This window comes from Anopheles maculipalpis, chromosome 3RL (assembly GCF_943734695.1).
Source record: "Anopheles maculipalpis chromosome 3RL, idAnoMacuDA_375_x, whole genome shotgun sequence".
Taxonomy (NCBI): domain Eukaryota; kingdom Metazoa; phylum Arthropoda; class Insecta; order Diptera; family Culicidae; genus Anopheles; species Anopheles maculipalpis.
The window spans coordinates 65,452,041-65,478,323 of NC_064872.1; the positions used below are offsets into that span (position 1 = coordinate 65,452,041).

The window sequence follows — 26,283 nt, forward strand, 5'->3', positions numbered from 1 at the left end:
TATTTTAAAACATCCTTTTGAAAAGCTCCAAAGTTTTCGGGACACATTTTTTGTTATACTTAAAGTATTTCTAACACACAACAAAATTAATCTTGAATAAGTTACTATTGAAGAGCAGCAGACAAAACTTATCCCGCACTGTGTCCTAACACTGTGAGGCTGTGTCTAGTGAAGCGGGCTGGAAATTCCTCATATGCAACCATCACACCACCACCGGCTGTGCCCAGAGCAACGAAGCAAGACATAAAACTGTCCCCCGGGCGAGAGGTGGGGAGAATCCTTGGGTGTGGAGTGGTACGGTATTTCAGTAACTCCCCAAAGCCAGCATGCCAGCACGACTTACATGCAAGTGAGTGCGTTGTTCGGGTGTGCTCCATTCAATGTTTGCACGTCATCGCGCTCGGTCGGTCGGTCAGTCGTGTTGGGTAACTTTCACTACACGTCTCAAGCTCGATCGTCAGTCGGTCGGTGATTTTTGCGTGATTTTGTAACCTACCAGTTTGCTGTACGTCACGTCACAACTACACACTGCCTGAGAGGAGCACATCAACAATATTAGAATAGTGATTTTTTTAGTTAAAAACCAGTTCAATTAACACAACAATGAGCAGCATAGATTAACAGTGAGTTGTGTGGTTAAGTGTTGGTGAAGAAGACTTCGTTCAGCCGGAACTAGCACCGGCTTGTTATCAGTTTGTCAACAGCTTCCACAGAGAGACTTACAAAATAACAACTTGCAAGCATAGCTAAACAAAGCATCAAATCGAACAGCAAAAATGTACACCGTTAGCAGCGGAATGGAGTGGCTACGAATCGTTTCCTGCCTTCTAGTGACCTTCACGATATTACCGATTCAACAGGTAGGTAACGCTTCTTGTGTTTTTATTTGCAGTGGGGGGAGCTCTGAGCCCGTTTGCGTGGTTTATGATAGAACCGTGTTTCACTTTCATCAACCTTGCTACTAGCAATGTTCGACTGTTGCTTTGTGCCGTTAGATGAATAAATGTTTTACTGAATGTCATTAAAAAGAGAAGGTTTTTTTTAAATATATTCGTTACATTTTGGAAGCATATTTCAAATCGCAAGGCTTTAAAGAATGGTTTGTTTCCTTCTTTAAATGTAATCCTTTTTTTGCAAAAAAAAAAAAGGACTCGGCTCTGCTCATTGGCTTCCAGCTGATAAGGAAACACCCGCAAAGATTTGCAACCGACACATGCATTATCATTAAGGCTCCACTGGGGGTGGTTAAGTCTTAAACACATGCTGTTCTGTAGGGTTGATTGCAGCATGGTGGTAGAATATCCTTTTTCTGCAACATGGGCACAATCAGCTCCAAGAGTTGATTGAACACAAAATAAATATGTATGCTTAGCAGTGAAAGTAGAATGCCAGCGTGATGTAATTATTGCAAATCAGAATTCCCGGTACCGCTTTGTTCCGTTCATTCGCAACCGGGTCTACTTCCTGGTGCAATTAGCATAGAATAAAATGCATAAATTGAATAGCTACTATTGCGCTGTAGAGTATTTATTTCGTCTCTTTCAAAATTGAGTTCAATGCACTCGAAACGTTGAAAATATTAAATCGTCATGCTGCAGTAACTTCCCATTCATTGTGGGCGTATTATGGATACTGCAACGGTTGCATTCGAGATGGGCTTTATTTTGATATGATTAATTCAAATTCATTTACCATTTATCAATTTTCAGAGCTATGGTCAACTGACGCTTGAACAGATGCGAATCGTGTCGACACGTACGAATGAATCCCACTTCGACAGCATGCTCAAAAGCATCCTCAAACCCCGAATCGTTGGAACAGCCACACACAGTGAGGTCAAGCGCAGTATCATCCAGGAGCTCAAAACTCTTGGCTTCACCGTGGAGCTGGACGAGTTCAACCAGAAGGCACCGCATTTTGGAATGCTAAAATTTACCAACATCGTGGGCAAACTGAATCCGGATGCGGACAAATATCTAGCCCTCGCCTGTCACTACGATAGTAAATACTTTCGCGAGCACGCATTCGTTGGTGCGGTCGATTCTGCCGTCCCCTGTGCAATGATGCTGAATTTAGCGAAAACTACCGAATCAGCACTGAAGCTGCTGCGCAACAATACCGACCTAAGCTTGATGTTGCTGTTCTTCGATGGGGAGGAAGCCTTCCGCAAGTGGTCCGCAACTGATTCGCTGTACGGTTCGAAACATTTGGCCACCAAATGGACTACCGCACCGTACGTTTCGAAGGCTTTGGGCAAATCGATGCGTGAAATCGATCGCGTCCAGTTGCTGGTGCTGTTGGATTTGATTGGCAGTGAGAATCCAAAGTTCTACAACTTCTTTCCCAACACACGCAACTACCAGCGACGGTTAAGTAAGATCGAGAACACACTTCGGCAGAACAAACTTCTGGTGAAGGATCCGAAGAGCAGCGAGATGTTTCTCGATCAAACGTTGTACAATCGGATCGAAGACGATCATCTTCCTTTCCTGAAGAGAAGTAAGATGCATTAAAGCGAATCAAGTGTGTAGTGCAGGTTTTAAAGCAATACATTTTATTTTTCTTCTTCTAGACATCCCAGTGCTACATTTGATTCCCGTTCCGTTTCCCAAACACTGGCACAAACCGGAAGACAACGAAGCTAACCTGAGCCGGCCTACGATCAAGAACGTTAACGCTATTTTACGAATATTTATGCTAGAACATTTAACGTTTTGCAACAGCAAATATGGACGTTCGGTGCAAACATGCTTGCAGTAATAATAGTGCGTGCACACATTGTTCATAAAGCTTTGCAAAAAGACGGACCAGGAACATGATCTCACCGTGTTTAGCAGCATCGTATTAAAAGTACTGTTTTGTTTTGAGGGAGTTAAATAAATTGATGATTCCTTTGTGTGTTTGGCGAAGACTGCGTTAGCTAGCCTTAATAATTTACTATTGCAGGTGGCTACAGTAGAAGGAGGACTATCAGCAAGAGACCTCGACGCCCAGAGACAATTGACCAATCTTAAGATACTTAGTTAATTTGTCATTTGATATTGCTCTTAGAACCTTGTCGTGGAACAGTTCGCAAGCCTGGATTCAGCACTAAACGTATTACTTATTGAGAAACGTTGGTTCACAGACGGTTCTAAAGAGAGGCGACTAATTCATGAAAATACCATTGCCTAGCTTAATCATAAGGAGTATGATTTACTAATTTACATAACTAATTGCTTGGGTCTACATCACCGTACCATTCGTCCTGAAAAAAGCACAACCCTTTGAGGGTGTTGTTTTGGTTGATGAATATTCATAAATATCATCTTTCGTTCCTTTTGTTTCTAGCTTACATTTCCAAGAACCACATACCTTTACTATCGCGGACTCAGGTCAAACGTGGCTCCATCTGTCGCTGCTGGGTACATCAATGTTCCATCGTTGATTTTTTCGCACTTTACTTATCACATTCACTTATCAATCACATTCACTGCACAAAATAAGAAACTTAAGAAAATTTGGTGAAAGAAAACGTTAGTAAAATCTCAATTGCCCGGTAACAAGCGAGGAACTCTGAGTTCCTCGCTGTGAATGGCTCACCGGTTTGTTTACCTCGCGACCGATTGAGAAGTATTGAACCCCGCACTGTAAATGAGCGCTTGACACAACATCAAATTTAAAATGTTCACTTTTTTCAAAACATTTGCCGCTGCCCGTTCCGAAGTACTTTATTAAGTAAAATAAAAGATAGTCGTGTACAATCATTACTAGTAAATATAAATAATCATTTTCGTGAAAAGCGTTTTTTCTGCAGGATTTTGAAACGACAGACTTTATTTAACAGAATGTACGGTTGACCGTACCTTGTCAACCTGGGAAGAAGAATGCGACGAAGAAGCATTGCTTTTCCACACCGAAACGGGCGCGCGCGCGTATTCTGCATTTATCTTTTTTTTAACTCATTCGTTACCGTCTATTACTAGCCTTAAGATGAATTTAGTGTGCCCCATCTGTTCTGATATATTTGTACCATCGGCCGAAGTAAATATTACACCATGTGGCCACATGTTCCATCATCTGTGCCTGCTTCAATGGCTTGAAAGGTAAGCGATCCGCCGGATTGTTGTGGTCCACCGGGAAGATGTCCGTGTTATGATGGAACCTTTCTTTTTTAATTTTTTTTTGTAGATCTAAAACATGTCCCCAGTGCCGAGAACGTTGCATTGCAACAAGACTAATCAAAGTGTACTTCAATGTTACGGCCAATCTCGATACGACCGAGGACAATGCGTCGTTGTTGGAAAAGCTGGACAATCTTACGCTGAAAATACGTGAACAGGAAAAGTTGCTAAAGGCGTGCGAAGCCAATGCAGCGCAACATAAAACCGAACAAAAAAAGATGCGTAAAACATTGCTGGGCTTGGAAGAGGAGATTCGGAGCAAAAATACGGCCATGTTTGCGATGAAGCACGAGCTGGACATGATGCGAGGACATCTGAAAACGTTGGTAAAGGTACAGAAAGAGCTCGAGGACGCGCAAACGAAGCTGCAGTTGTACATGGTGATAAAGCAAGCGCTGGACGATACCGCCCAAGAGGTGGAACAGATGCTTACAAATAATATGAGCCGTGAAGCGGCCATTACACTAGCCGTTGCACTGAAACGTGAGCTGCAAGCCCAAGAGATGAAGCGAAAAACGCAATCGGAACGGATAACGCATCTTCAAAATAACGAGATAGATCAGCGCAGAAAGATTAAAGCGCTGGAAGAGAAACTGTCCGCGTCCGATAGTGAAATATATCGGCTGGAACAGCAACTGAAGCAACAGGCAAAAGAATTATGCATCAATACGTCGACCGCAAGCGTTGGTTCGCCGGGTGAAATTGTACCGAACACACCGGATCAACGGCCAAAGATCGGCCGGAAGCGTCAAGTGCCAGACCTCAACAACAGTACGCCCCTGTCGGAGAAGGTGCGCAAAATTATAGACTCCAAATCAACCTACCTTCGTGTTAAGACAAGCAGTATTGGGCTTGCGCCACTCATGCGCGGAGGTTTAAGCGCAAATCCTGCCCCATCCACATCTATTGCTAGTGCTGTCGAGAAAGCAAAGCTGAACGGGGGTCTTAACAACAAATATTCCATCTTTTCGAAGAAAAGAAACGCTTAACCAACCTCCGGACTTGCCCCGGTAGTCAAGTCTTCCAGCGCCGTACAAGATGAGAACAAACGCGAAAGCAAGGCAGAGGAGGAAAGCACCAGTCTGGCTGGACCACGATTCACACTGACTTCTTCTACCGTTACGGCAAGGCTGAAAGCGGGCAAACTTACTAGACATCCTTCGTCGGTGATGAGCCCGGAGAAAGGAGCAAATTTGCTTAGTTTAGAGGATCTAGATTCTATTTTTGAGTAGGCGCGTCTTATAATTGTATTTAAATAAACTATTAGTTGTAATTTTAGCGCTTTAGTTTTATTTCTTCACACCCACGTATGAAAATATTTATACGCGGTACACTTCTTGCCATACTTTCTACAGCTTCACGGGAGCGGGCTGACCAGCGTACTTGGCCTTGCGTTCCTCGGCGCGCTTTAGCGATTCCTCGTGCGAAACGTTACCCTTCTTCGAGAATCGAAGATTGCGCAGGAACTTCTGGCACATCTGTTGAGCGGAAGAAAGGAAAACAACGCGGATTAGGAACAACGTATCTTCCACGAAGCACCGTGTTTACTTACACCACGCTTCGACTCATGACGCTTGCGCTTGGGCTTCTTGATACCGTTCTTATGTGCCTTTTGGTCTGAAAGGTAAGAGTCACGTCCGCTTTGTTCGGTTCATTCGCAACCGGGTCTACTTCCTGGTGCAATTAGCATAGAATAAAATGCATAAATTGAATAGCTATTCTCTACTATTGCGCTGTAGAGTATTTATTTCGTCTCTTTCAAAATTGAGTTCAATGCACTCGAAACGTTGCAAATATTAAATCGTCATGCTGCAGTAACTTCCCATTCATTGTGGGCGTATTATGGATACTGCAACGGTTGCATTCGAGATGGGCTTTATTTTGATATGATTAATTCAAATTCATTTACCATTTATCAATTTTCAGAGCTATGGTCAACTGACGCTTGAACAGATACGAATCGTGTCGACACGTACGAATGAATCCCACTTCGACAGCATGCTCAAAAGCATCCTCAAACCCCGAATCGTTGGAACAGCCACACACAGTGAGGTCAAGCGCAGTATCATCCAGGAGCTCAAAACTCTTGGCTTCACCGTGGAGCTGGACGAGTTCAACCAGAAGGCACCGCATTTTGGAATGCTAAAATTTACCAACATCGTGGGCAAACTGAATCCGGATGCGGACAAATATCTAGCCCTCGCCTGTCACTACGATAGTAAATACTTTCGCGAGCACGCATTCGTTGGTGCGGTCGATTCTGCCGTCCCCTGTGCAATGATGCTGAATTTAGCGAAAACTACCGAATCAGCACTGAAGCTGCTGCGCAACAATACCGACCTAAGCTTGATGTTGCTGTTCTTCGATGGGGAGGAAGCCTTCCGCAAGTGGTCCGCAACTGATTCGCTGTACGGTTCGAAACATTTGGCCACCAAATGGACTACCGCACCGTACGTTTCGAAGGCTTTGGGCAAATCGATGCGTGAAATCGATCGCGTCCAGTTGCTGGTGCTGTTGGATTTGATTGGCAGTGAGAATCCAAAGTTCTACAACTTCTTTCCCAACACACGCAACTACCAGCGACGGTTAAGTAAGATCGAGAACACACTTCGGCAGAACAAACTTCTGGTGAAGGATCCGAAGAGCAGCGAGATGTTTCTCGATCAAACGTTGTACAATCGGATCGAAGACGATCATCTTCCTTTCCTGAAGAGAAGTAAGATGCATTAAAGCGAATCAAGTGTGTAGTGCAGGTTTTAAAGCAATACATTTTATTTTTCTTCTTCTAGACATCCCAGTGCTACATTTGATTCCCGTTCCGTTTCCCAAACACTGGCACAAACCGGAAGACAACGAAGCTAACCTGAGCCGGCCTACGATCAAGAACGTTAACGCTATTTTACGAATATTTATGCTAGAACATTTAACGTTTTGCAACAGCAAATATGGACGTTCGGAGCAAACATGCTTGCAGTAATAATAGTGCGTGCACACATTGTTCATAAAGCTTTGCAAAAAGACGGACCAGGAACATGATCTCACCGTGTTTAGCAGCATCGTATTAAAAGTACTGTTTTGTTTTGAGGGAGTTAAATAAATTGATGATTCCTTTGTGTGTTTGGTGAAGACTGCGTTAGCTAGCCTTAATAATTTACTATTGCAGGTGGCTACAGTAGAAGGAGGACTATCAGCAAGAGACCTCGACGCCCAGAGACAATTGACCAATCTTAAGATACTTAGTTAATTTGTCATTTGATATTGCTCTTAGAACCTTGTCGTGGAACAGTTCGCAAGCCTGGATTCAGCACTAAACGTATTACTTATTGAGAAACGTTGGTTCACAGACGGTTCTAAAGAGAGGCGACTAATTCATGAAAATACCATTGCCTAGCTTAATCATAAGGAGTATGATTTACTAATTTACATAACTAATTGCTTGGGTCTACATCACCGTACCATTCGTCCTGAAAAAAGCACAACCCTTTGAGGGTGTTGTTTTGGTTGATGAATATTCATAAATATCATCTTTCGTTCCTTTTGTTTCTAGCTTACATTTCCAAGAACCACATACCTTTACTATCGTGGACTCAGGTCAAACGTGGCTCCATCTGTTGCTGCTGGGTACATCAATGTTCCATCGTTGATTTTTTCGCACTTTACTTATCACATTCACTTATCAATCACATTCACTGCACAAAATAAGAAAATTAAGAAAATTTGGTGAAAGAAAACGTTAGTAAAATCTAAATTGCCCGGTAACAAGCGAGGAACTCTGAGTTCCTCGCTGCGAAAGGTTCACCGGTTTGTTTACCTCGCGACCGATTGAGAAGTATTGAACCCCGCACTGTAAATGAGCGCTTGACACAACATCAAATTTAAAATGTTAACTTTTTTCAAAACATTTGTCGCTGCCCGTTCCGAAATACTTCATTAAGTAAAATAAAAGATAGTAGCGAACAATCATTACTAGTAAATATAAATAATCATTTTCGTGAAAAGCGTTTTTTCTGCACGATTTTGAAACGACAGACTTTATTTAGCAGAATGTACGGTTGACCGTACCTTGTCAACCTGGGAAGAAGAATGCGAAGAAGAAGCATTGCTTTTCCACACCGAAACGGGCGCGCGCGCGTATTCTGCATTTATCTTTCTTTTAACTCATTTGTTACCGTCTATTACTAGCCTTAAGATGAATTTAGTGTGCCCCATCTGTTCTGATATATTTGTACCATCGGCCGAAGTAAATATTACACCATGTGGCCACATGTTCCATCATCTGTGCCTGCTTCAATGGCTTGAAAGGTAAGCGATCCGCCGGATTGTTGTGGTCCACCGGGAAGATGTCCGTGTTATGATGGAACCTTTCTTTTTTAATTTTTTTTTGTAGATCTAAAACATGTCCCCAGTGCCGAGAACGTTGCATTGCAACAAGACTAATCAAAGTGTACTTCAATGTTACGGCCAATCTCGATACGACCGAGGACAGTGCGTCGTTGTTGGAAAAGCTGGACAATCTTACGCTGAAAATACGTGAACAGGAAAAGTTGCTAAAGGGGTGCGAAGCCAATGCAGCGCAACATAAAACCGAACAAAAAAAGATGCGTAAAACATTGCTGGGCTTGGAAGAGGAGATTCGGAGCAAAAATACGGCCATGTTTGCGATGAAGCACGAGCTGGACATGATGCGAGGACATCTGAAAACGTTGGTAAAGGTACAGAAAGAGCTCGAGGACGCGCAAACGAAGCTGCAGTTGTACATGGTGATAAAGCAAGCGCTGGACGATACCGCCCAAGAGGTGGAACAGATGCTTACAAATAATATGAGCCGTGAAGCGGCCATTACACTAGCCGTTGCACTGAAACGTGAGCTGCAAGCCCAAGAGATGAAGCGAAAAACGCAATCGGAACGGATAACGCATCTTCAAAATAACGAGATAGATCAGCGCAGAAAGATTAAAGCGCTGGAAGAGAAACTGTCCGCGTCCGATAGTGAAATATATCAGCTTGAACAGCAACTGAAGCAACAGGCAAAAGAATTATGCATCAATACGTCGACCGAAAGCGTTGGTTCGCCGGGTGAAATTGTACCGAACACACCGGATCAACGGCCAAAGATCGGCCGGAAGCGTCCAGTGCCAGACCTCAACAACAGTACGCCCCTGTCGGAGAAGGTGCGCAAAATTATAGACTCCAATTCACCCTACCTTCGTGTTAAGACAAGCAGTATTGGGCTTGCGCCACTCATGCGCGGAGGTTTAAGCGCAAATCCTGCCCCATCCACATCTAGTGCTAGTGCTGTCGAGAAACCAAAGCTGAACGGGGGTCTTAACAACAAATATTCCATCTTTTCAAAGAAAAGAATTGCTGAACCAACCTCCGGACTTGCCCCGGTAGTCAAGTCTTCCAGCGCCGTACAAGATGAGAACAAACACGAAAGCAAGGCAGAGGAGGAAAGCACCAGTCTGGCTGGACCACGATTCACACTGACTTCTTCTACCGTTACGGCAAGGCTGAAAGCGGGCAAACTTACTAGACATCCTTCGTCGGTGATGAGCCCGGAGAAAGGAGCAAATTTGCTTAGTTTAGATGATCTAGATTCTATTTTTGAGTAGGCGCGTCTTTTAATTGTATTTAAATAAACTATTCGTTGTAATTTTAGCGCTTTAGTTTTATTTCTTCACACCCACGTATGAAAATATTTATACGCGGTACACTTCTTGCCATACTTTCTACAGCTTCACGGGAGCGGGCTGACCAGCGTACTTGGCCTTGCGTTCCTCGGCGCGCTTCAGCGATTCCTCGTGCGAAACGTTACCCTTCTTCGAGAATCGAAGATTGCGCAGGAACTTCTGGCACATCTGTTGAGCGGAAGAAAGGAAAACAACGCGGATTAGGAACAACGTATCTTCCACGAAGCACCGTGTTTACTTACACCACGCTTCGACTCATGACGCTTGCGCTTGGGCTTCTTGATACCGTTCTTATGTGCCTTTTGGTCTGAAAGGTAAGAGGAACAGTTAAAGCGATACTCTACTAAACTAGCACTTTCTGTGGTTAGTCCGCTTTCCGGCACCAATCGCCAAAAAAAGCACACAGACTCCAGGATGTCTCACTTACTCTGGTTGTGATTGGTATGATTCTTGGACTTGGCCATCTTGGCTGACTGTTCGTTTACACCTGCGGGAAGAAGAGCCGTCAATTATTGGGCGAATGGTACAAGGGGCAAAAGAATTTTTTTGCTTTACACGAACCTTGATCAAAAAATACTTTTTGATGATACCGAAAACAACCTTCCAAGCGAAAGTTGGCAACCGGAAAGAGAGCTACAAATGATTGACATTTCAAACGTCACGAGCACGGAAATTGAGCTGTCAATTTGCCAGTTCAAAATCTGGTATAAAATATCAGTATATCCTAGTTGGTCACTTGGAGGACAAACTAACATTTTATTTTTGTACATATTTAGAAGAAACTTGTGGCTAGAAGCTAAAATTGCTGATCGAATTGAAAACAAATAACCTGATTTACGATCAAATATAGTGAATTATAACAGCAATTTTTCATGAAAAAGTATTTTTCTAATATTTTTCGTTTGTATACCACGCGGCTAACGATGGTACCTTTCCACACTCGTAAGTTCACCTCCTGTCACCAGTTGTCAAAAAGATGTAAAAAATACACAATCGAAAAAAGAAGGGCAAAAGTTATCCACGACGTTTGTTCTGCTTGGAGAAGGGTTTTCTCGAAGGACAAGGCACAACAATTTGCTGGCAAATAATAGTGCAACCCGAGCTCAGTTTCTAATCTCTTTTTTTGCACGATGGAGGAAGATTGGGGTACGTTAGGGTCGTTTTCATTTTTCGTGCACCGTTTTCCACATCCTACGTGCATTGTTTTTTCCGTGCTTTCACCAGTAGTGTGCCACGACGGTGATTATCACAGGAACGGGATTGTGCGAGGACGGTGGCAATGTTTGAAAATGGCACAGAAGCAGAACAGTGCATCCCCGTGGTGCCATGACTATAAATACTTTCGTAACGTAACGTAATCTGTGGGGTGCATCTTCTTTACAGAAGCATTGGCGGAACAGAAGGCCGAGCAGCTGTTTGCCAAGGCGGACGTGAACAAGTGGGCTGGTGAGGACGAGGATGATGTAAAGGTATGCGAATTTGGCCCAAAGTGCATGCGTGTAGTTACCATGCGTGGCAAGTGGAGTTCCAGTAGAAAGTGAATTGGGAATTGAATTCCTGTTTGCTGCCGTGACTATCAACCAATGTGCAGCCCCACTACTCACTACCGGTTAAACAATATACCAACACAGGGAACAGCTAACGTCATCATTCCTCAACGATACACGCGCGGAAATAGATTTAACGAATCATTTTTAGTAATGTTTTGCTTTCCCATCTTCAGGACAACTGGGAGGATGACGATGAGGAGGAAGAGAAGAAAGATGTGCCGAAGCTGGAAGATACACCAACTAAAAATGCCAAACCGAAGAAAACTGTGCAACAGAAGGTTCTAGAAAAAGAAGTAAATAGCCCCGTGTACCATGTGGACAGAGTGTGCCTTAACGCATTTGATCGATTCATTTTAGAAACTTAAAAAAGAAGAGCTAGAACGGCTGCAAAGGGAGGAGGAAGATGAAGCAAACCTAACACCGGAACAAAGGTTGGCCGAAAAGCGACGATTGCAGAAGCTCCAGGAAGAAAATGACCTCCAAACGGCCATGGAAACGCTAGGCATTGGGCCGATGTCATCGAGCAACGGTATCGATGGTATGCATCCGACTACGAAGGAAGAATTTAGCGAACTAGCCGAAGCGATTAGCAAAAAGCTCTCCAACTACCGTGCGCATACCGAGTATCAAGGATTTTTAGAAGAGCTACTACTTAAAGTATTTGCCAGCTGTAAGTATGCGCTTGTGATGGAGGATACATACTGCTAACACACGACGGCCGTGATAATTTCCATCCTCTTTTGTTACAGTATCATCAAACAACATCAGAAAAGCTAAAACTACCCTAGATAACTTGTACTTGGAAAAGCAAAAGGTCGAAAAAGGTGACAAGCCAAAGAAGACCAAAGGCATTAAAGTGAAAGCGAAGTTGCGTGTTGAGGGCGAAAATGTGAGTGGCACACTATTGCATCTCAACCATCCTAGGCATCCTAGGTAACCATGAGAACCTGAATTATTCTCTCTTCCTTTTCGCCTTTTTCAGACGACGCTGAACGAATATGCCACAAAGTATGATGATTACGATGATTACGATGATTTCATGTAACGGTGCATGTTGGTGCACATGTCGGTTGGAACCTACAGCATCAATAATGCCCTCGTCGTCGTCAGAAACAACAACACACCATCGCCATCATCGTCACAGTTCTCGGAGTCGGAATGCCGTGGAAGAAGTTGATCGCAACCCCACGTGCATTATGCTGTGTGGGAAGCAGTGGATAGGAGAATTTGAAAATACACACGGACATACATAAAAAAACTACACAATGGTAAAGCAGCACGACTGTAGGGTAATAAAGGTAAGACTATTTACATTAGCTGTGTGTATCCTCAGTGTTACTTGATACAGTTTTGTTACATTTCAACTCGTTTTTTGATAACTAATTGCATGACAGTCTCAAAGAGAGAGGGGGAGATAGTTGGGGAGGCAGGAAACACCCTCTAAATAGGATAGAAAATGTACGCAAACCGGGAAGGATCGATAAAATATTACTTATAATAATAATAGAGGGTTACTATACCGTTACATACCGATACTAATCAACCACAGTCAGGATTATACTTACCTTCACGTTTTGGCAATTACTGTAGGATGCGTTCTAGATGAAAAGTGTATAAAAGGTTCCAATTCTTGCATTAGTGTACACGACAAAATCATGCGGAAGCGCGCTGCCGAAAATTAAGAGACGACCAATTTGAAGTGTAAATAAAACGGAGGAGATCGCATGCGATTTGGTTTCTTTTGTTTGCATTAATTCTGCAGATGATGACAATTGTAGAAAAAACGAGATGGGATTATACAATAGAAGGGGAGTTTAGGGTTGTAAAATAAAGTACAATTTTTAGGTCTTTCCCTCGAAAGGGATAGCGGAGTCTTACTCCGTCGTATATTTGCAGGCCAAATCGATACTGGCCTGTAAACAGTTCCAGTCAATGTAAGCGCGCGAAAAGTGCCAATGCGGAAGTAATGCTCCATGCTTCGACTTACACATACAGTTACACACACACACACACACAAATCATAACAACTACACCAACAATCAGCATCCCTCCTTTATGTTTAGGGTGGCGCTTATCAGGAAAAAATATTCATCGTAATCGGAGGAGCGGAGGTTTAACCACAATTTCCGATTACGGTGCAAAAGAAGCTTGTTTTTTCCTGTATAATCTTCTTTCTTTTAGGAAAGTAGTAAAGAAATGGACGCTGCAAAGTAAGCAAACTATTTTTAGCATTATTGATTGCGCCGGGTGTACATAACCTCCATAATGCAAGCTGACAGATCGTTCTGTTGGTGTATGCATCGTAGTCTCAATGTGGCAAAAATGACTAGGTTAAGTCACATTTGTCGTAATTTACAGCTTTATCATTGCATTAAGCATTTGTTTGTTATATTAACGGTACGCTTCGATATTCTATCAGCAAATAAACATAGGGAACAATGGTTTGTTTATAGTGCGCCTCACCAGTTTGCTTCATAACCTAGCTTTTCTGCACACTGCAATACATTTTTTCTCGTTCAGTTGTGCATATTATTAACTTAATAAAATATGCGATTTGTTTTTATGTGCGTTGTTGTGTTTACATACAGAAAAAAATGTTCAAGAAAGGCCCCTGCACCTTACATTTCTCGTTGAAAACGCCATCCCACACCGTCCACAACAAAAGCGGGATGTGTTCGGTTGTCTTGCTTAGTTTAGTTGGCCTCGTACCGTTTCTCATTATCATATTCCACCGCAAGGAAAACAAAATTAAAAGCAAATGCCATTCATTACAGTTACCCTACCTCGAAACACTCGTCGTCAATTGACGGACGGAGGAGATAGTTACACATTAGCTGTTTAATTCTTAAAATGTCACCATACTTTCGAACGAACATACACATTTCAGCCACGGAAGCTCCGTGTCCGCTACAACTTGGTTGTTCAACAAAGCAATTCCATTACCATGGCTTATTGGAGAAATACACTATCCAAAATATATGCGGGCGTAGTGTGTGTTTGTTTGTGTTTAGGGAGGTTGTTTTGATAAGCATACCACATGGCGAAGATGATTTTAAAGAGAACTGCAATCCATGTACTACTACTCTGTGATGGAGAGGAAGATGAAGGAGGCTCATTACTCTAAGCGAGCAAAGAAGGATGCGCTTTGTTTACCGGATGGACTCTTGTTCGGTTTGCTCTAGTATCCAGTGGCGCGCCCACCCATCGGAAAGAAAACGAAAGCGTGTTATACTAGAGCAAAAGGGGGGAAAAAGGTTGTATTACTTAAGAGCAGCGAGCCTATCTGTCTGCGTGTGTGTGTGTTTGTGTTATGTGCTTATGAAGAAGCTGGAACCTCGGGCGCCTTAGTGCTGGAAGTGGCGGCAGCAGTAGCTTCTTTTGTTTCCGCCTCCTTCTTCGACACCTCCTCAAAGTTCTCGGTCAGCTCCGGCACATCGTCATCCTCTTCGGCGGCGGCCGCCGTCGCCAGCTTTTTCAGCTGATTCAAACCTTCCGGACCGAGCTGGGAGATGATGTTGGGCAGCATTTCCGTGATCATTTTCGTTTCGCTGTGACCGGTGATGGCGAACGTGTTGGTGCCCAGGGATGCCTGTGTCTTTGGGTTGTTGAAGTGGATCACGGTACCATCGTTTTTGATCATGTTCACCTCCTCGATGCCGGGAATCGTGTTCACGCCGAGCTTTTTCAGCGACAGCTGCAGCTTCTTGTCGTCGACGGCCGAGCTCGTGTGGACGATCTTCTTCTTACGGCGGGGCATACCCTTGCCGCCGATGCGCACCTCGCTCTGCATCTTCTTCAGCTTTTCCGGATTCATCTTTGCAGTCAGTCACACTTGCCGGCGCGTCGGTTTTACACTCTGCAAATGGCAATATGCGGGAAATGGGTGGAACAACAATTAATCAATGAAATTTGCACTTTTCGGTCGGAGCAGCAGAAACGCACATGTGAAAATTGAGCCAATTGCCGTGGAAAGAGACAGAACCGCAGCCAAAGGAAAAATTTGACAGCACAAACGTAACGTTGACAGCAGACGTTTGGGATAGGGTAGAAAATTGGCCATTACATTCAGACGTTTGGACGGTAGATGATTTTCAAACTCACTCACACCGGTCCTTTTATTTTTCATTTATTTTAACACTTTTATGTAATGAATTGTTTTGTTATCTCTTAAAATGCTAGTAGTATAAAATATAGACAGAAAGCATCGTGCAATTTCTTCCCTTTTGCTTTCATCGATGTACGATTTCGTCGACTATGTGCTGTTTTGCTGTTTCATCGAGCATGTCAAACCTGCACCATTATTAGCATTTGTTTTTCTTCGAACACTGCGGACAGGAAAACTTTCGGTTTGTAGAAGGTATGTCGCTACTTTGGGTTAATTGTTTCCCTTTTTTACGTATTGTTATCAGTACGAATACAGTGAATTGTGCGGAGAAGAAATACTTTACGGTTATAAGTACTTTTTGCTAAAGCTCCACAATACGATCATTCTGCACCATTCCCATCCGTGTTTCGTGTGCCATTTTTTGACGACGTCATTGCGCAGAGAATTTTCGATAGAGGCCACGAGCGAAAGCCTGTTTTGCTCAAGCTGTTGTAACACTATGCGACGTTCGGTTCGTTTGTTTGGTTTGAAGTGAAGGCCTTCGATCTGGAGTTGTGGTTACGATTGCGTGATAACAGACAGTGACCACTCGGAGAAACTTTATAAACCGTGTACGTCCTTGATTTTTTTTCTGTCTACAACCAGCCAGCCAACTTCACGTGAGTCATCATGGATGCTGAAAAGTCAAGCAGCAGTTCCTTCGAAGACCTTTCGAACCTAAACGAACAGGAACGGGCAGAGTTGGCTTCATCGGTGGTGTCCGAACCCGTCCAGACTAAAGAACCCACTACGGGGCTTGCGACAACCGACCCAGAACAAAAGTCTGAAAGTGAAGCAAACCCGCCAGCAGCGGAGGAAAGCGAACCCGAATCGGAATGTATGGACATACTGGGGAATGGAACGTTGCTGAAGAAGGTAATTCAAAAAGGACGCTCGGAGCTAAGGCCCGAAAGTAAAGACCTGGTGACGATCAGCTACACCGGGCGGCTCGACGATGGAACGGTGGTGGAGGAGCAAACTAATCTTGTGGTGCAAATCGACGACGTAGAGGTACGTAAACGGGTATCGATAAGTGATAAACAAAAACGCATTCTACGCATTATCATTGGTAATCGGTTATTACCGTTCGTAGGTGGTGCAAGGGTTAGATATGGCGCTGAAGCTTATGAACGAGGGTGAAGTTGCGGAAGTGGTTGTAAATCCTCGCTTCGCGTACGGTGAGCTCGGATTGAAAGATCCCACCGAGCTAGACCCGGTGATACGGACAGTTCCGTCAAATGCGACCATTACCTACACGGTAACGCTCATTTCAATGCAGGAGGAAAGCGATGTTGAAGTGCGAACGTACACATCCCGCAAGGAAATTGGCAACAAGAAGCGATTACGCGGTAACTTCTGGATGAAGCGACAGGAGTACAACTTGGCAATACATAGCTATCGACGAGCGTTAGAGTATCTGGACGATACGGTCAGTGCGGGAGGTATGATGGAATCCGGTGCCGGCTCGGTTGAGGTAAGGGCTAGGAAAGGGAAACAAACCTAGCACTCTTTCTCTTATCAACTTAAGACCGCAAACTCGACCATTTATTTTACCACTTACTTTCTTATCAGTTGTCCACTACGGAGCTGCAGGATTTGCTGGAAGATCGTATGAAAGTGTACAATAACCTCGCGTTGGCTCAGCTTAAAATCTCGGCCCACGAAGCTGCCCTCAAGTCGGTGGATCATGTGCTAAAATGTCAGCCAAACAATGCGAAGGCTTTGTATCGCAAGGGCAAGGTAAGTGTGCAGCTGACGAAAGAGAGTCCCGCAGTATGCAATATGTAATGTTTTGATACAGATTTTAGACGCAAAAGGAGACACGGCCGGTGCTATAACGCTGCTGCAAAAAGCAGCTACGATCGACGTTGAGGATAAACTAATACAGTCGGTAAGTGAGACGAGGAGTTAATAGCCTCAGGGACTCGTATCGCAAAGTGAGAGTGTTTAAACTCTTTTGGGAATTGTTATTATCAAACTCACTCCCAAGGAGTAAATAGTCACCATAGAGATTCGAATCGCAAGGAGTGTTTATACTCTTTAGAGATTCAAATCGCAGGTAGATATCTTCACATAAGTTCACATACCTTTAAGTTCCTCCCCGCTTCCCCCCGCTCAGTTCTTTAGTTTTTAGTTTGGGGCCGTCTTCTGCCGTGTTATAACGACTCCCAAAAGCGCTGTTAAAAGAATTTAATTCCAGTAGGGATTGAATTAATTCCTTTAAAAGAGTAGTTATTTTCATCGGTATTATTAATGCTTTAGAAAAAATAACTAATATTACTGTTCTTTCGACAGGAATTATCCAAATTGATCCTAAAATCGAAGCGTGAAGCTCGCAATGAACGGGATCTGTACCAGAAGATGCTGGGCCAGGCACAGAAGCTGGAACAAAAGACAAAAGCTGCACCGACCGCGCAAAACAATGAATCGTCCAAGGTAATGGGAAAGAAACTCTAGTAAGATGGATGATGAAATACATTCTATCTCTCCTTACTTTTCAGTTTATGATGTGGGGTTACCTCGTGGGCACCATCCTGATCGGTGTGGTCGGTGTCGCAATCTTCCGGTATAATAATCCGTAAGGCGTAAGTTCGCGGACGTGCCCCGACGCCTACAGCTACCATTTTATCCAGAAGCTACAGATGCATTAGAGTAACTTTAAGTATATAGTGCAACCGCGACACTACATCCCCGGGACCTGCGCCATCGATGAACGGCAACGTGGTTGGAATTTTCCTGAACAAAACAAAATGATGGTGCGTGAGCCAGATATATCTAGCATTCGGTAATGGAGAACAAACGAGTTGAGGCAAGTGATAGTGGGATAGTGCGAAGGTAACGAAAATGGAAGAGTGTTAGTATTGGTTCCGGTTGAGAGAGAAAAAGAGCATATATATGCAAAATTTTATTCATCTGTTGTACTTTACAACAGAAGCAAAAAGTGGTTAGAGTTAGCAGCATTTAAGCGAGGAGCATCATTATATTCTCCTGGATGGGCGGCGCACATTACCTAAAACATTGCTGGGTATAGAAGGTTTTGGTTTACTGGAATGAGGATAGGAGTTTTTTTTTTTCTTTTGCCGTAAAGCAATTTGCTTTTGGAACCGCGATCGACAGAATGAAGAATTTATTGAGTAAAGTTTTCCAATCATAACAGCTGGTTTCGGTGAACCAAATGCGAATGGAAGGCTTACACGCCACAGACGATTTTTAAGCTAATCTCTCTTCCTACACCACCGACAGGAAAGAGAGCAAACAAACATCCTTGCACTTATCTTGTCCGTCTTCAAGGACCGTTTTTAGACACTCATACACACACACAGAAAGGTGTAGATTTAGGAACAAGGCAAAGACAGGAGAGAGAAACATTTTGCTATCTTCCATTCGAACCTCTTCCCCAAGGAGAAAATGTTGTTGCGCAAATCGGACACATCAGCGCATAACACATGAAACGACAGTCATCATTCCACAGTTTGTATCCTGCATTTATGGAACACGACGCGGAACGGTGGAGGGAGGGCACGGGAGGGTGTTTTTTTTTTCTACATAAAGTTAGCAACGTTTTTTTCCGGTAACATACATTACCTACCATGCATACATATTATATACTCCCCACGATGTGACGTTATATAAGGATATCTTACACGTGCGTAAGAGGACGGTTTTTTGTCTGCAATTTTTGTTAGTGTTTTCTTTAGTGTTTTGTTTCTATGAGAGTAAATTATGCAAAGAAAAAGAAAATGTATACATGAATGATTATTTACCTTAGTTCCGATTTTTAACATAAAGCATTAAATTTACATTTGTCATAGTAAACACAGATTTCTAGGCTTCATATGATTCGATGATCCTGTATCCTAGTGTCCTCAATCCATCGTCGATCGAAGAGACTTCCACCAGTTGACCTTAGTAGTCTACTTGCGGCACCAATAGGTTTGCTTAGCTAACCGATACTACCAATTGAGCGGTAAGTCATATGAAAAGCTTAACACTAGAACGACCTACCAGTCATGCTGACTTGTTTAGAATTTTTAAAGTGCAATAATTTTCTCAAGTAACATATACTAACAACATTGCTTGGATGGGCACCAACGGCGCCGGTCTTCATACAGCAAGAGGTTCAAATACCACCCGGTCCGTCCCTCCGTAGCGAGAACTGAGTATCCAACTACGTAATATCGGCAATCTAGTAAGAGTCCAAGCCAAGCCAAGCCAAGACGAAGAAGATTGCAGATTGGATCTGATAGTAATTCCTCTATCAAAACGAGTATTTTCATTCACTTAAATGTAATTTTCGGTTCTTGTTATTGAAAATAACTTAGGTTTGTGCCACTTCGACAGGATCAGTTAAACTAAAAAAATCGTTAAAAATCGCTTGGATAGAATTCGAAATATCCGCCCTCAAAAATGACCAATCATTTTTACCTGTACGGTAGAATTGGCACATTCCTAATCTTGGTCGTTCTAGTGTTAAAAGTTCCTAGAGCTCACTATCAGGGGCTTTCAAGAGAAGAAAAATTAATCCATTGATTTATTTATAACAGTTTTATTTTCATTATCATTAATCCGTTAAGTTACACGCTATACAGACACATCCGAAGTTGCACAACAGCTTTACAATGCAAACGTTGTCCACGTTTCACCATCCTTCGCAAGGGTTTTATTTTCGGGCCCAAGTACCGACTTTCCAATCACCTTTACGGCTCCCGGTTTCAGATAGTGTTCATTCACCTCAAGCAACAGCTCCTTGCTCACATCCAGCACTGAAGCTCGGTGCTTTCCAAACAGCTCATCGGAAATACCTTGCCGAAACAGATCCATACCACGCTCGAGCGGTGCAATCGGAACGTCCAGCTGCTGCAAGACACCCAGCTTCGCTTCGAACAGTGTTTGTTCATCCATGCTTGGTACTGTTTTTACATTCCAGCCGTATGCATCATCAAACACATTCAGCGTGGTGCGTGAATTGGGATCCCGATAGCTGAAGAAATTAAACAAACCGTCTGATGTAATTTTAGCACCCGCTCCATAAGCTCCATTTTGTTCCCGCACTACGGGCAGCAAATATTTTGCCGACAAATATTTGGCAAGTACTTTCAACGGTGCATAGTGTCGGTGCGTGTAGGGCACGGTAACGATCGACTTGGCGCAATAGTTAACCGGAATGTTCATGATCGTATGCCGGCCACAAGCGGACGATTGTCCGATCGGTTCCGAAACGTTCCAAACTTTAGCCGTACTGCGAAGCGCAATACTATCGACAAACTTGCGATAGTTCTGCACGGTCGATTCTTCCGATGCGGGGGTAAAGTTGAGTGCACACCGCATGCCCGATTCTTCAAAAAGTTTCGTAATCGAACGACATTTATGAAGGATTTCTTCGGCCGTATGGCGCTGCGTTAGATCCTTCATAAATGCTAAATGCTCAATGCCCATTAGCCGTTCTCGTAGTCGGCCCGCTTCCGTTACCAAACCGTTAGCGTTCTGCATCGCATACATGTGGCCTGACTGTGCAATACCGACCGACATCTCGGACAGATAATTTTCCAGCAACATCTCAAACCGGGTCACGTCCGTCAGTTCGAGCTCGTTGAAAATACGCCGGAAGATGTCAAACATGTCCGGTACGTTTTTGTCCAGCGCGTACGTACCGAAGTACATGCCAAACTCGTACTGTTGCATATTGTGCACGTTCTCTACCAGATGGGTGGAAAATCCGATACCGGCCGTCTTGGAACTGATCAGCTGATCGAACGCCCGGTAATCGATACCTTTGGTGCCGAACTGGGTAACGATCGTGTTGAAGAGTGGAAGCAACAGTTTCTGTTCCGTCGTAAGCCCATTTACATCCAGTATGCCACGGAAGTACACGACACCGTTCGTGTCGACACGGCACAGCTGTGTCGGAACGTTCGTTACGAGCTGCTGTTCGACGTTCGTTTCCGGAACTTTTTTCTCAATTTCGTTCAATCGCAAGCAGGGCAGAATGTCCGTGTTCGGGTGCGCTTTCTGCGATTCGGACAGCTCGATCCCTTCCCGATAGATCCGTTCCTTGTCCGTTTCGTTCAGTTGTGTGATTTTTTGCTCCAAATTCTTCCTTTCCGCATCCGCAAAATGCTTCTCGTAATTTTCGTCCGGTGACATCGTCATCGTAAGCCTGTGCTTGTTGTTACGGAAATAGTATTCCACTTTGTTCTGTAGATACTTTGGATTGTTGGCTAGATTTTCACGCAACATTCGCACCGATTCGCTAACGTTCATTGCGCGCACCAAATCGCCATCGTGGTTCCACAGCGGGGTAAGATTAAACAGCAATCCAAGCCCGAACTTGCTCGTCTGATGCTTCATCGACAGTTCGATGCTGTGCAGCACACTTTCGATGTGTGCGCGATCAAATCCTTTTTCGATGACTTCTTCCACCGTTCGGTCGAATATGCTCGAAACCCGTTCAAAGTCATCGACCGCTAGGTCCTGCAGTCCCACCACAAACATTGTATCGCGGATGTGCGAATCAAACCCGGTCAGTTGGTTATATCCACCGGAAATATTCGGTTCGATGAGACTTTTGTAGAAGAATGAGTTCGGTCCCTTTACCAGCAGTTCCGTTAGAATGTGCACAAGAAACGTTTCGTACACATTGGTTATATCCGTCATCAGGTAACCGATCGCGATTTGATTTTGCTTCTCTAGCGGTGCACCCATACTATCATACCGACACCGTACATGATCTTTCCTCGCACTGGTCCAACGTTTCTGGACCGGTATCACACTGTACCGGGTATCGATACGCTCGAAATCTCGCAGGTACTGCTCATCCACAAATGCCATCGTTTTGTCGAGATTAAAGCAACCGTAGCTAAAAATGCGTGCATTGCTTGGATGGTAGTACTTCCGGTGGAAGTTAACCAAATCATCGTGCTTCAGCTGCGGTATATCAAGCGGATCACCACCCGACACGTACCCGTACGTATGGTCCGGTAAGATTTTGTTGAAAAACTTCTGCCCAAAAATGGCCGAGTTCTCCGAGAAAGCACCCTTCATTTCGTTGTACACGACGCCCTTAAATACGTACTCCGATTTTGGGTTGTTCAGCACGGCATGCTCCAACCGCCAGCCTTCCTGCAGAAAGTCCAGATACTTTAGATTTGGCCGAAAGGCTGCATCCATGTAAATGGTTTGCAGATTACGGTAATCAATCTCGTTCGTCGAGCTAAACGGGTACAGGGTATAATCGGGCCCGGTCATAGCGTTCATGAACGTAGCCAAGCTACGGTTCAACATCTTGAAGAACGGATCACGCACGGGGAACTTTTGCGACCCGCACAACACATTATGCTCCAGGATGTGCGGCAGTCCAGTCGAATCGAACGGGGTTGTGCGGAAATTGATCGAAAACACGTTGTTCGTGTCCTGCCGGTCAATGTGCAGATACTGGAGGCCGGTTTTCTCGTGCTGGAACATGTACGCGGTCATGTTGAAATCGGCAATATACTGTGCCTGGGTGCAAACAAACCCATTGTACCGATTGCCCGGTCTGTATCGATCGGATGCCTTTATGTTTGCTAGGATGGCCGGATTTACTTTTGGTGCAGGTGTCGAGGAAAGCCACCGGCGGCTGGTAAATGCGCGCTTTATCGATGATACTTGTCTCAGCATTGTGGTGGCTGGTTTCGGGAAGATTAATGACAAAATTAATATCGTCCAGTAGGAGATATGATGATTTAACTTACGTTTTTTTTACACACACAACCAGCAGCCACTGCTGTGCACGAAGCAATTTCATAATAAGACTGTAATGTTGCAGTTTTGACAGTTGCAATTTTTGCTGTTGCTGTCACTTTTGGGCCAAGATGACCTCTCGGACAGAGCGGCACAGCGGTGTTTTCTTCTACCAGAGAAAAAATGACTAAAAATGAATATTTAATCTAACTGTAACAATCGTTTAGTATTAATGCATGAAAGTTATGCATACGAAACTATTTTTCTGTTTCGCATCCCCAAAAGTATTAAATTTTCTTAAAACATATTTGTGCAACATGGTCCAAACCCGTTATTAGTCCAAAATGCATCCACGCAAACTGTCAATGTGCATTGTTTTGATCGTGTTTCTTTCATTCTTCTCGTTTCGTTCATTCGTCCGAAGCAGACGGGAGAGTGAAAGTTTCGCAATCCTTTGTTGAGGAGTAAATTACCGTCTGTTTTCCAAAATTAACAATTTTAATGTGTCCACAGTTACAGCACGGTATACAGCTGACCATTTTACTTGCTCAGAAACACTTTTCCCTCAGCATCAGTGTCTGAAAGTTTGATTACTGCCAGAGTGTTCGAGGCTCGTGTGCGTGGGTAACATTGAGTCACTCCAATTTGCCTTCTCGTTTGGTTTTTTGCCCTGATTTCGACTAAAAATGTAAGGCATAATGGGAGAACTACTTCCCTCAATGACTTCATCCCATACTCACCTATCTAGTCATTTTTTGGCAGTCAGCCCCCTCAAAATGGCAAAAGTGATCACACAGGAAACGTTTGACGACGTGGTAAAGGAAAACATTGTGGAGTTTTCTATGTCCATTGAGGAAGCAAGAGAGGAAACAATCAAACAATTTGAGGCGCAAGGCATTCATCTTGGCAACATTATAAAAGATCTAAACGTTAATCCCGACACGGGTGTGCCTTTGCTGAACGAAAGCGTGGAAGAACTGAAACGGATTGCCGAAATTAAAAATGCTGATCAGGAAAAAGTTTCCCAGCTTCTAGTCGTCATCGCCGAAGAATGCAAACTGGTAACTCCGGAGAGAAGAAAGGCTTAAATTTTTTTTTTCATTGCATGTTGCAATTGCACTCCCCAACATTTCTTTACAGAGCGTTCCCCACCGTGTGCTGGCTGCAAAATTAGGTGCCTACGAGTTCATTGTAAAACGACTAAACGCTGAAGATAAGCTAGAGGATGATGTTTTGCTAAAACTACTCACTGCCACTAACGCAATCATCAACAAACAACCGGACGTGTTCAGCCACGAATCATTGGCCGTTGTGTTAAAGTTTTTAAAGGCCTCCCCTGAACCGAAAGTCGCTTGCGAGCTGTTGAAATGGCTTCAAAAAGCGTGCATACTGCATGAAACGAATCGTCAGCTTATAATGGAAGAAAATCTAACCATTGCTACCCTTAAACCGTTCCTTTCCCGACCCGAAGCGGAAGTGATCCGCAACACATGCACGCTTTTCCGCTATTTGATCTTGGACGATGATATACGGGTAGAGTTTGGCAAAGCTCACGAACATGCTCGTCAGCTTGCGGCCGAAACGCTGACAGAGATTACGCTGCTACTTACCAGTAAGTATGTTGAAAAAGATTTCTCATTTTCTAGCTAATTATTCGTTTTTCTTACTCGATATCGTAGAGTGCAAATCGGATCCCGATTTGATCAGCGACTTGATGTTGACTATCGCCTCACTAACGGTGCGCAATGAATTCTGCCAAACGGTCGAGGAAGCTGGTGGGCTACAATTTATTCTAGACGCGATGGTAGAGTTTCCCGACTCGATAAAAATCATTCGCGAAGCGTGCAAGCTGCTCAAAGCACTCGCCGGAAATGACACGGTTAAGCAGCACATCATCCAGTGTGGGGCAGCGCCATTGCTTGAATCGGCACTTAACCGGCACAAGGATAATGAAACATTTGCACGGCACGCGCTGGCTTGTATCTCGACGCTGGCATTACGAGAAGCCGCCAACAGTAAGGCACTGTTTGAGACGGGCATATCGGAAACCATTATTCAGACGATGAAAATCCATCCGACGAGCAAGATTGTACAGCGTAATGCGGCTTGGGCCGTGCGTAATATGGTATCACGATCCCGGGACCAATGTGACACGTTTGTGGCGCAGGGAGTGGAAGATGTACTTAATCAGGCGCTGGTCGATCATCCGAGCATTGCGCACGATGTAAAGTCAGCGTTGCGTGATTTGGGCTGCAAGGTGCAGTTGAATGAGGAGTGGAAAGCCACGTCGGAGATTCAGATAAAAAATGACTAAATTTTGGGCTATAAATGTAGTTATTGGTTCAATCGATAATTTTTATCAATCATCAATCATATATACTGTACTATGTACTAAGCACTCTAATGCATTAGCACCACATCGTTAAAGCTTTCACTGCCACTGGTAAGGCACTTTTATATGTTTAACTTACATATGCGTACTACTTTTCGTTTAATTTAATAGAGCGCTTTTTAAATAATAATACGTTTCAGTTTGTTCTTTGTATACTAAATGAGTTTTTATCTTTAGTTTGAATTTTGAAAGAAAGCCCTTATCCTGTTGGGCAATAGAAAGACCTCTAACGTATTGCGTGTTTTGTGATTGGACTTTAACCCTATTTCAAGCAACTGGGCTACCCCATCTGGGGTAGCCATCAACTTGGGAGGCTTATAACTTTTGTTGTTTTTGGGAGGCTTAAAATAATGTTTGGTTTTACTTCATATTTTTCTTGCTATGAAGAACGAGGACTTTTTTGCAAATAAAAATACCTTTTTAAGATTTTACTACTCGTAGTAAAGTTCTGAAAAAAATCTGATTATTTCCGTGGTTTACAGTTCTATAAACTGTTAGAGGCATTTTCTTGTCAAATTTTTTTGAAGCTTTCAAATAATATTTATTTGGATTTTTGCATTTTGTCGAAAACAACATGTTAACTTTGAAGATCCACAACTTGAAAAAAAACATGGAATTGAGGCAG

General features: G+C 43.6%; 11 protein-coding genes across 12 annotated transcripts in view; 7 read left to right on the forward strand and 4 right to left on the reverse strand.

The window, feature by feature from the left end:
* LOC126562120 (sialin-like) overlaps nt 1-26,283 on the reverse strand; it is a 293,788-nt gene that overhangs the window by 195,360 nt on the left and 72,145 nt on the right. The gene's annotated exons all lie outside the window — the stretch shown is intronic.
* Nucleotides 763-2,771, forward strand: LOC126562526 (glutaminyl-peptide cyclotransferase-like). Its single transcript, XM_050219071.1, has 3 exons — nt 763-860; nt 1,710-2,499; nt 2,573-2,771. The coding sequence occupies exons 1-3, from the start codon at nt 777-779 to the stop codon at nt 2,758-2,760; spliced, it is 1,062 nt and encodes a 353-aa protein (XP_050075028.1). The 5' UTR covers nt 763-776; the 3' UTR covers nt 2,761-2,771.
* LOC126562264 (E3 ubiquitin-protein ligase TRAIP-like) lies at nt 3,931-5,395 on the forward strand. The gene is given in 2 exon segments (XM_050218720.1): nt 3,931-4,085; nt 4,171-5,395. Coding segments are annotated over 2 exon segments (1,338 nt in total). The 5' UTR covers nt 3,931-3,972.
* On the reverse strand, nt 5,495-10,535 carry LOC126563439 (60S ribosomal protein L29). 2 transcript variants are annotated; one of them, XM_050220084.1, is made up of 4 exons: nt 10,415-10,535; nt 10,281-10,340; nt 5,716-5,780; nt 5,495-5,641 (listed from the first exon to the last, which is right to left on the reverse strand). In XM_050220084.1, the coding sequence occupies exons 2-4, from the start codon at nt 10,315-10,317 to the stop codon at nt 5,513-5,515; spliced, it is 231 nt and encodes a 76-aa protein (XP_050076041.1). In that variant the 5' UTR covers nt 10,318-10,340; nt 10,415-10,535; the 3' UTR covers nt 5,495-5,512. The 2 variants fall into 2 exon arrangements, with proteins under 2 accessions (XP_050076041.1, XP_050076040.1); XM_050220083.1 differs by lacking the exons at nt 5,495-5,641; nt 5,716-5,780 and adding exons at nt 9,874-10,021; nt 10,096-10,160.
* Nucleotides 6,006-7,140, forward strand: LOC126565943 (glutaminyl-peptide cyclotransferase-like). The gene is made up of 3 exons (XM_050223143.1): nt 6,006-6,020; nt 6,090-6,879; nt 6,953-7,140. Exons 1-3 carry the CDS (start codon nt 6,006-6,008, stop codon nt 7,138-7,140), a joined length of 993 nt encoding a protein of 330 aa, XP_050079100.1.
* On the forward strand, nt 8,314-9,844 carry LOC126562263 (E3 ubiquitin-protein ligase TRAIP-like). The gene is made up of 2 exons (XM_050218719.1): nt 8,314-8,465; nt 8,551-9,844. The coding sequence occupies exons 1-2, from the start codon at nt 8,353-8,355 to the stop codon at nt 9,773-9,775; spliced, it is 1,338 nt and encodes a 445-aa protein (XP_050074676.1). The 5' UTR covers nt 8,314-8,352; the 3' UTR covers nt 9,776-9,844.
* Nucleotides 10,976-12,480, forward strand: LOC126562908 (eukaryotic translation initiation factor 3 subunit J). The gene is made up of 6 exons (XM_050219506.1): nt 10,976-10,999; nt 11,237-11,322; nt 11,577-11,681; nt 11,761-12,073; nt 12,153-12,292; nt 12,386-12,480. Exons 1-6 carry the CDS (start codon nt 10,984-10,986, stop codon nt 12,446-12,448), a joined length of 723 nt encoding a protein of 240 aa, XP_050075463.1. The 5' UTR covers nt 10,976-10,983; the 3' UTR covers nt 12,449-12,480.
* LOC126563171 (transcription factor BTF3 homolog 4) lies at nt 14,630-15,443 on the reverse strand. Its single transcript, XM_050219796.1, has 2 exons — nt 15,346-15,443; nt 14,630-15,259 (listed from the first exon to the last, which is right to left on the reverse strand). The coding sequence occupies exon 2, from the start codon at nt 15,215-15,217 to the stop codon at nt 14,720-14,722; it is 498 nt and encodes a 165-aa protein (XP_050075753.1). The 5' UTR covers nt 15,218-15,259; nt 15,346-15,443; the 3' UTR covers nt 14,630-14,719.
* On the forward strand, nt 15,673-18,201 carry LOC126562362 (peptidyl-prolyl cis-trans isomerase FKBP8). The gene is made up of 7 exons (XM_050218839.1): nt 15,673-15,760; nt 16,154-16,558; nt 16,641-17,021; nt 17,120-17,287; nt 17,349-17,438; nt 17,843-17,983; nt 18,049-18,201. Exons 2-7 carry the CDS (start codon nt 16,178-16,180, stop codon nt 18,127-18,129), a joined length of 1,242 nt encoding a protein of 413 aa, XP_050074796.1. The 5' UTR covers nt 15,673-15,760; nt 16,154-16,177; the 3' UTR covers nt 18,130-18,201.
* LOC126561523 (presequence protease, mitochondrial) lies at nt 20,162-23,203 on the reverse strand. Its single transcript, XM_050217728.1, has one exon. It carries the CDS (start codon nt 23,201-23,203, stop codon nt 20,162-20,164), a length of 3,042 nt encoding a protein of 1,013 aa, XP_050073685.1.
* On the forward strand, nt 24,043-25,585 carry LOC126562213 (armadillo repeat-containing protein 6 homolog). The gene is made up of 3 exons (XM_050218658.1): nt 24,043-24,327; nt 24,407-24,878; nt 24,946-25,585. The coding sequence occupies exons 1-3, from the start codon at nt 24,043-24,045 to the stop codon at nt 25,578-25,580; spliced, it is 1,392 nt and encodes a 463-aa protein (XP_050074615.1). The 3' UTR covers nt 25,581-25,585.

Excerpts from the sequence above, each read along its gene's own strand:
- LOC126562526 (XM_050219071.1), top strand. The coding sequence starts at position 777 with ATGTACACCGTTAGCAGCGGAATGGAGTGGCTACGAATCGTTTCCTGC. Across the intron at positions 861-1,709 it reads CGATATTACCGATTCAACAG|AGCTATGGTCAACTGACGCT; the intron begins GTAGGTAACGCT and ends ATCAATTTTCAG. Across the intron at positions 2,500-2,572 it reads TCTTCCTTTCCTGAAGAGAA|ACATCCCAGTGCTACATTTG; the intron begins GTAAGATGCATT and ends TTCTTCTTCTAG.
- LOC126565943 (XM_050223143.1), top strand. Across the intron at positions 6,880-6,952 it reads TCTTCCTTTCCTGAAGAGAA|ACATCCCAGTGCTACATTTG; the intron begins GTAAGATGCATT and ends TTCTTCTTCTAG.
- LOC126562263 (XM_050218719.1), top strand. The coding sequence starts at position 8,353 with ATGAATTTAGTGTGCCCCATCTGTTCTGATATATTTGTACCATCGGCC. Across the intron at positions 8,466-8,550 it reads CTGCTTCAATGGCTTGAAAG|ATCTAAAACATGTCCCCAGT; the intron begins GTAAGCGATCCG and ends TTTTTTTTGTAG.
- LOC126563439 (XM_050220084.1), bottom strand. The coding sequence starts at position 10,317 with ATGGCCAAGTCCAAGAATCATACCAATCACAACCAGA. Across the intron at positions 5,781-10,280 it reads TCATACCAATCACAACCAGA|ACCAAAAGGCACATAAGAAC; the intron begins GTAAGTGAGACA and ends CTTACCTTTCAG. Across the intron at positions 5,642-5,715 it reads GTCATGAGTCGAAGCGTGGT|ATGTGCCAGAAGTTCCTGCG; the intron begins GTAAGTAAACAC and ends TCCGCTCAACAG.
- LOC126562908 (XM_050219506.1), top strand. Across the intron at positions 11,682-11,760 it reads AGAAAACTGTGCAACAGAAG|AAACTTAAAAAAGAAGAGCT; the intron begins GTTCTAGAAAAA and ends GATTCATTTTAG. Across the intron at positions 12,293-12,385 it reads TGCGTGTTGAGGGCGAAAAT|ACGACGCTGAACGAATATGC; the intron begins GTGAGTGGCACA and ends CGCCTTTTTCAG.
- LOC126563171 (XM_050219796.1), bottom strand. The coding sequence starts at position 15,217 with ATGAATCCGGAAAAGCTGAAGAAGATGCAGAGCGAGGTGCGCATCGGC.
- LOC126562362 (XM_050218839.1), top strand. The coding sequence starts at position 16,178 with ATGGATGCTGAAAAGTCAAGCAGCAGTTCCTTCGAAGACCTTTCGAAC. Across the intron at positions 17,022-17,119 it reads CCGGTGCCGGCTCGGTTGAG|TTGTCCACTACGGAGCTGCA; the intron begins GTAAGGGCTAGG and ends CTTTCTTATCAG. Across the intron at positions 17,984-18,048 it reads AAAACAATGAATCGTCCAAG|TTTATGATGTGGGGTTACCT; the intron begins GTAATGGGAAAG and ends CTTACTTTTCAG.
- LOC126561523 (XM_050217728.1), bottom strand. The coding sequence starts at position 23,203 with ATGCTGAGACAAGTATCATCGATAAAGCGCGCATTTACCAGCCGCCGG.
- LOC126562213 (XM_050218658.1), top strand. The coding sequence starts at position 24,043 with ATGGCAAAAGTGATCACACAGGAAACGTTTGACGACGTGGTAAAGGAA. Across the intron at positions 24,328-24,406 it reads TCGCCGAAGAATGCAAACTG|AGCGTTCCCCACCGTGTGCT; the intron begins GTAACTCCGGAG and ends ATTTCTTTACAG. Across the intron at positions 24,879-24,945 it reads GATTACGCTGCTACTTACCA|AGTGCAAATCGGATCCCGAT; the intron begins GTAAGTATGTTG and ends TCGATATCGTAG.